The sequence below is a fragment of the Penaeus vannamei genome, chromosome 35 (genome assembly GCF_042767895.1).
Source record: "Penaeus vannamei isolate JL-2024 chromosome 35, ASM4276789v1, whole genome shotgun sequence".
NCBI classification, from domain to species: Eukaryota; Metazoa; Arthropoda; class Malacostraca; order Decapoda; family Penaeidae; genus Penaeus; species Penaeus vannamei.
This window is the reverse complement of record NC_091583.1, coordinates 26,135,616-26,143,115: the sequence shown is the minus strand read 5'-3', so window position 1 is coordinate 26,143,115 and position 7,500 is coordinate 26,135,616. Positions and strand designations below refer to the sequence as shown.

Here is a 7,500-nt window from a genome sequence, read left to right as displayed (position 1 = left end):
TTATAAGTGGGGCTGCGGTAGTGCCGGTAGGTACTCTGGTGAGACTATTAGACTTAATTTATCATAACATGGCCTAAGGAAATATACATAAGTTAAGACATGAAAATATACAGATATTTGACTGAAATTTTTTGACTATGTCTTGAAACGAGGACAAAGGGATGTTAGAGAAAGATCAAGTTGATAACTTAAAGAATTGTAAATAGTAATAAACTGTAATCCTGATAAATATAGAAAATAGAATGTGACGGTAAACTCACATACACATATCGAAAATACATGCTTGTAAACTTCCCCGGTGCATTGCCTGGGTGAAGGTATGTGATGGAATCTTGTTGGCGTTTACCAGAGCCTATAGGCACGGTGCCCATTAGAATGATCTGGTCATAGTTTCAAGAATTACCCAATTATAACACTGTGGTATAGTGGCATTGTGGCATAATACATGCACATTTATGATTTACATAGATAGATTGACCAACACTGGGTGGTGTCTACTTTTTCCATGACGCACTGAACCTATGTGTATAGTTATTCACTAGGCGCAGTCCTCCAAAGTAGTTTAAAAGTCTCTTTCTAGTATCTTACTGCACCCAAAACTGTAGACAGCAGCCAAAGTGAATGTTGTCTGTGCTTTCAATATTTCACTTGAGTGACTGACTCTGTGTGGTACCCAAATTGTAGTTCGATATAGCATGGGTAAAGGCTGTCTTTATAGGGTGAAATTTCTATGTTTGGTTGCTTGATAGAACAGTTTGTCCCAAAGTCTAATGGCTTTAGTGTTACTGAAAAAGAGAACCTAAAATTATTTTGTCTCTGTTGCTACAGTTTGCATGGGAGTCTCTTCACTTGCATTATTATTGTTATGAATATTGATGTTTTATAAGAAATATTTTGGTTATTTCAATACATTATTTTTTCAATTGCAGTTGGTTAAGAATTCAGTCTGATTGATATTAATACATTTTGAGGAATATCCTTTTTTTCTTTCGTTCCGCAAGTACCTTTCATGCAGTCATGATTCTCAAATGATTACTACGTATTATTTTTAGCTAACTGTCGTATCATGGATTTATGTATTAATCTTTATTAAAGCAATGTATTTTTAGTATTTATAATAAACTATTAGATATCTCCATTCTTCCCTTGAAACTTTTATTGTTGTTGTTGTTGAGTTTAACTGTTTAAGCTGACTCGTACCTCCTTTTCTTTTGTGCAGCCCAAGAGCCCTGGCCAAGTGATGTCAAACTGTTCCAGCAGTATGAAGTGGAGCAGATTCTGCTCCCTGATAATGCCCACTGCCTGGCCGTTCAGGCCTATCTGAAAATGTGCCGGCTAAACTACACCCTGGATATGAGGGGAAACGCAGAACACATGTCACCTAGTGGTGAGTACAAACCTTGTTTAAGATAGGTCTGATTTTCATGTCATAACTTTGCCATGGCATGTTGTAAATCAGACTAGATCATAACTTGCTCTTGTATGCTATGGTGCAGGAAAGCATATATGTATGATTTTCTTTTTTTTAATGGAAAGATTTGAAATGACTACAGTACAGAAAAAATGAAATATGATGGGGAATTAAAGGTGAAAGGAAACACTAGTTGAAATGGGTATGTTTGCTGTATATAAATCTCGCCTCAGAAGATGATGTATAGCAAATAAATAAACGCACACAATAATTTAACAGTATTACTTAATTCTGATCTCGAGCATAACATCTACAACCTTGTCGATAATTTGAAACATCCCCACCAGTATGGCATCACATAATACATATTTGCGATTACACGAGTGCTGTGAGATCAGACTAGGAAGGAGACCTATATATAGTACACATGTAAACTTGACACGCCTTTGATGTGTTCTTTGGGGAGTTACACAAACTAGTTTGCATGTACGTCAAAGTTTGCTTGTTGGAACGCCAAGTCAAGGCTTTACTTCAGGAATATCTCATGAAATTAAATCAGGTCACAAGAATTCTCTCGTGGTATGCATTAAGCCAGATAAGTACTAAGTAGGTCTTAACATTGACCTGAGGCGTCAATATTCATGCTCATTGACGCATAATAAGCAATGAAAAATGTACTAATGGCAGATGGTACGAATTCTGGATCTTTAAAGATTTCAATATGCAGTGTGCAAGCCGTGTCTCAGTAACTTTATTGACACACTCATAATGCAGTTTTGCAGACCTATTGAGCTCATATTGAAGGCTAGTAGTTTTCTCTCTCTCTCTCTCTCTCTCTCTCTCTCTCTCTCTCTCTTTCTCTCTCTCTCTCTCTCTCTCTCTCTCTCTCTCTCTCTCTCTCTCTCTCTCTCTCTTTCTTTGTCTCCTCTCTTTTTCTTTCTCTGTCTCTGTCTCTCCTTTCTCTCTCTTTTTTTTTCTCTCTTTCTCCTTTCTCTCTCTCTCTCTTTTCTCTCTCTCTCTCATTTCTCTCTTTCTCCTTTCTCTCTCTCTTCTCATTTCTCTCTTTCTCTCTCTTTCTCTTTCTCTCTCTCTCTTTTCTCTTTCTCTCTCTCTATCATTTCTCTCTCTCTCTCTCTCTCTCTCTCTCTCTCTCTCTCTCTCTCTCTCTCTCTTCTCTCTCTCTCTCTCTCTCTCTCTCTCTCTCTCTCTCTCTCTCTCTCTTCTCTCTCTTTCTCTCTCTTTCTCTTTCCCCTTCTCTCTTCCTCTCTCTCTTCCTCTCTCTCTCCTTTCTCTCCTCTCCCTTCTCTCTGTCTCTCTCTTCCTCTCTGTCCTTTCTCTCTTCCTCTCCCTTTCTCTCCCCTTCTCTCTTCCTCTCCTTTTCTTCCTCTCTCCCTTCTCTCTTCCTATCTCTTTCTTTCTTTTCTCTTCTCTTCCCCTTCTCTCTTCCTCTCCCTTTCTCTCTTCCTCTCCCTTTCTCTCTGTCTCTCTCTTCCTCTCTGTCTCTCTCTTCCCCTCTCTCTCCCCTTCTCTCTTCCTCTCCTTTTCTTTCTTCCTCTCCCTTTCTCTCTTCCTATCCCTTTCTCACTTCCTATCCCTTTCTCTCTTCCTCTCCCTTTCTCTCTTCCTCTCCCTTTCTCTCTTCCTCTCCCTTTCTCTCTTCCTCACCCTTTCTCTGTTCCTCTCCTTTTCTCTCTTCCTCTCCCTTTCTCTCTTCCTCTCCCTTTCTCTCTTCCTCTCCCTTTCTCTCTTTCCTCTCCCTTTCTCTTCTTCTCTCCCTTTCTCTCTCTCTCCTCTCTCCCTTCTCTCTCTCTCTCTCTCTCTCTCTCTCTCTCTCTCTCTCTCTCTCTCTCTCTCTCTCTCTCTCTCTCTCTCTCTCTCTCTCTCTCTCTCTCCCTCTCTCCCTCTCTCTCCTCTCTCCCTCTCTCCCTCTCCTCTCCTCTCTCCCTCCCTCTATCTCTCGCTCTCCCTCTATCTCTCCCTCTCGCTCTCGCTCTATCTCTCCCTCTCGCTCTCGCTCTATCTCTCCCTCTCGCTCTATCCCTCCCACTCTCCCTCTCCCTCTATCTCTCCCTCTCTCCTCTATCTCTCTCTCTCTCCTCTCCCTCTCTATCTGTCCCTCTCGCTCTATCTCTCCCTCTCGCTCTATCTCTCCCTCTCCCTCTCGCTCTATCTCTCCCTCTATCTCTCCCTCTCGCTCTATCTCTCCCTCTCGCTCTATCTCTCCCTCTCGCTCTATCTCTCGCTCTCTCCGTCTCTCCCTCTCTCCCCCTCTCCCTCTCTCCCCCTCGCCCTCTCCCTCTCTCTCCCGGAGAGATGATTGCGAATAACGTTTTAAATAGTTTAGCACAAATTTAATTAAAATTGCCCGAGACTCTCCTGGGGCGCTGAGTCCGCGGACCTCTCGTCTCTCTCCCTTTTGTGTGTCGCGAATGACGCTGTTCAGAATTGTTTTTGTTTATATGACGCCGATTGGGGTATCTGTCTTGCGTCTGAAACTCTTCCTTCTCCTTGTTGTTGTTGTTGTTGTTGTTGTTCTTTCATGTTGCTGTTGTTGTTGCTATGCTCCTCTTTGTTCTTGTTCTTCTTTATGTTGTTGTTGTTGTTGTTGTTGCTCCTCTTCCTTCTCCTTGTTGTTGTTGTTCTTTCATGTTGCTGTTGTTGTTGCTATGCTCCTCTTTGTTCTTGTTCTTCTTTTATGTTGTTGTTGCTATGCTCCTCTTCCTCCTCTTTGTTCTTGTTCTTCATTTATGTTTGTTGTTGTTGTTGTTTTTCTTCTTCTTCTTTTTCTTTTTCTTTTTCTTCTCCTACTCCTACTTCGGCTCCTACTCTTTCTCCTTCTCCGCCCTCTTCACCTGCTTCCTTTTTTCTTCTCCTCTCTTCTCTCTATCTACCCCTTCCCCTCCCTCTCTCCCGTTTTTCCCTCTTCCTACTCCTCTTCTCCTTTCTGGCCTTCTTCATCTCTTCTTCTCCCCTCCCATATCCCCCCCTCCCCCCCCTCGCTTTTCCTTCTTTTGTGTCGAGGAGGAGGAGGAGGAGGAGGAGCAGGAGGGGGGGGTAGGGGGCGTCGAGAGGAAACAAGCAGTTTTTGAATCTAAAAATAGCTCCTTATGTCGTGACTTGCGTGATGGTTTCTCTCTCTCTCTCTCTTTCTTTCTCTCTCTCTCTCTCTCTCTCTCTTTTTCCCCTTCCCCCATCCCCCCCCTCCTTTTTTTACGTGACTGCGACGGGGCTTCGGATCATAACGTAACCGGTTTGTTTTTATTATGCTTTTGTGTGTGTAGGGGGGGGGTGAGGGGGGTAAGGGGGGGATGGAATGAGGGGAGAGGGAGAAGGAGGGAGGGGGGAGAGGAGGTGAAAGGTAGAGGCAGAAGGAGGGGAAGGGAGAGGAGGTGAAAGGTAGAGGCAGAAGGAGGGGAAGGGAGAGGGAGAGGGGAAGAATGGGAGAGGGGAGGTAGAGGGATAGGGAGGGGGGGAGAGGGAAGGGAAGGAGGGAGAGAGGGGGAGGAAAGGAATGGAGGGAGAGGAAAGGGAGGGAGAAGGGAGGTGAAGGCGTGGGAGAGGAGGAGGGAGGGAGGCAGAGGTAAGGAAATTCAGAACAAAAGAGATAGAGATAGAGATAGAGATAGAGATAGAGATAGAGATAGAGATAGAGATAGAGATAGAGATAGAGATAGAGATAGAGATAGAGAGAGAGAGAGAGAGAGAGAGAGAGAGAGAGAGAGAGAGAGAGAGAGAGAGAGAGAGAGAGAGAGAGAGAGAGACAGACAGACAGACAGACAGACAGACAGACAGACAGACAGAGAGGGGAGAAGAGGGGAGCTGGGCGCCGTGCTTCCTTCGGTTAGGCAACATTGCGACAGAAAAAAAAAAGACGAGGTTTACGTAACCGCGTCTTGTCTTCCCCTCAATCCCCTCGTGTCGTGATTGAGTTGCTTGCGTGAGTGTTTTTTTTCTTATTTCGTTTGTTTTGTTGGGTAAGTGTTTGCTGTTGGTATAGTCGTTGGTGGTGGGATTGTTGTCTTTATCGTTGTCTCTGTTGTTGTTAGTACCATTATCATTGCAGGTACAGATACATCTACCATTATCATTATCATCACCACCACCATCACCACTACCATTACCATTACCATCACCATCACCACTACCATTATCATTACCATTACCATCACCACTACCATTATCATTACCATTACCATCACCACTACCATTATCATTACCATTACCATTAGTATTAGTATTACTATTACTATTAACATTACCATCACCACCACCACCATCATTACCACTACCACTACCATTACCATTATCATCTCTATCTCTTCCATTTCCATCGCCAACAACCATCACCATTACTATTACTATTACTATCATCACCATGACCTTTACCATTACCATCATTATTGTCGCTGTCATCGTCATCATCATCACCATTATCACGTCAACTTGTCTCCTTCCATTGCGCGTTTTTGGATTCCTTTGAAGACGAAGAAACGAAGGATTTCTTACAAGCCGGGGTTTCGAGAGCACGCACGCACGCACGCACGCACGACTTCTTGGCCCGGGTCCCGCACACGCAGGCTGTATTAAACGGTCGGGAAGAGCACGCGAAAGAGAGGGAGAGAGGAAGAGAGGAGGGGGAGAAAGAGGGAGAGAGGAGGGGAGGGGGGAGAAGGGAGGGAGGGAGGGGGAGAGAGAGAAGGAAAGGGGTGAAACAGAAAAGAGAAGGAAGGAGAGAGAAAGAGAGGGAAGGAGAGGAAGAAGAGGGAGGAGAGAGAAAGAGAGGGAAGGAGAGAGAAAGAGAGGGAAGGAGAGAGAAAGAGATAAGAGAGGGAGGGGAAGAGGGAGAGAGAAGGAGGAGAGGGAAGGTTAGAGAAAGAGACAAGGAGAGAGAGAGAGAGAGAGAGGGAGAGGAAGGGAGAGGGAGAGAGGGAAGGTGAGAGAAAGAGAGGGAGAGGGAGAAAGTAAAGACGGGGAATGTGAGAGAGAGAGATGAAAAAGGGAGAGAGAAAAGGAAGGGAAGGGGGAGAGGGAGAGGAAAAAGGAGAAAGTGAAAGAAATGAAGAAAGACAGAAAGGAGAAGGAGAGGAAGGAAGCAGGAGGAGGAGGAAAATCGAATTAAAGAACGGGAGAATGGGTGAAGGGAAGGAGGGCAGAATGATAGAAGTAAAAACTGAAGAGAGAGAAAGGGGAAAGGGAAACGGAGAGAGGGAGAGAAAATGAAAATGATAGGAGAAAAGGGAATATATAAATATATAAGATAAGGGAGGTAGAGAAAACAGACCGGCAGCCCGGCCTCGGAGGGAAGTAGAAGGAGAGGAAGGAAAGATATAGAAACAAGACGAAAACGATGACACTGACGATGGAAGAAAACGATGACGATGAAGACGAAGACGACAGAGGAGAAAAAGACGATGACGATGACGACGACGACGACGAAGGAGAAGAAGACGATGGCGTTGACGATGGAAAAGACGATGACAAAGAAGACGAAGACTATGACGAAGAAGACGAAGACGATGACAAAGAAAACGAAGAGGCCGACGAAGGAGAAGAAAAAGACGAAGAAGACGATGACGATAACGAAGACGACGAAGAAGAAGACGAAGACTATGACGAAGAAGACGAAGGTGGTGATGACGTTGACGATGGAAAAGACGATGGCAAAGAAGACGAAGACAACGACGAAGGAGAAGAAGAAGACGAAGAAGACGACGACGACGATGAAGACGAAGACGACGACGATGAAGACGAAGAAAAAGACGAAGACGATGACTAAGAAGACGGTGACTAGTGACGACAAAGAGGAATAAGAGGAATAACAAAAAAACAAAACAACATCGCGACGAAGAAGCAAGCCAAACGAATGCTGAAGGATGACGAGGCCGCCACGGACACCGCCACGCACGCGCGCACGCAATCTCGCATGGTGTCACGGCACGCGAGAGGCCGGTCGCCGTGCCAGGTGTCATGTTGTGTCACGTGGCACCTGTGATAAGGCATTGTCCGTGGTGGGGGTGGGGGGGAGGAGAGGGAGGGGGGAGAGTTAGGGGAGGGAGATTAGGAAGGAGGGAAGGGAGAGAAAGAAAGAA

At 44.9% G+C, this 7,500-nt stretch overlaps 2 protein-coding genes across 2 annotated transcripts in view; one reads left to right on the top strand and one right to left on the bottom strand.

Annotated features, from left to right (window-relative positions):
- LOC113809658 (metaxin-2) overlaps nt 1-7,500 on the top strand; it is a 128,015-nt gene that overhangs the window by 451 nt on the left and 120,064 nt on the right. Inside the window, exon 2 of the mRNA XM_070113982.1 lies at nt 1,220-1,387. Coding sequence (XP_069970083.1) covers nt 1,220-1,387 — 168 coding nt within the window. The remainder of the gene's footprint in view (nt 1-1,219; nt 1,388-7,500) is intronic.
- The window catches only part of LOC113830384 (uncharacterized), a 55,362-nt gene that overhangs the window by 43,235 nt on the left and 4,627 nt on the right, over nt 1-7,500 (bottom strand). The gene's annotated exons all lie outside the window — the stretch shown is intronic.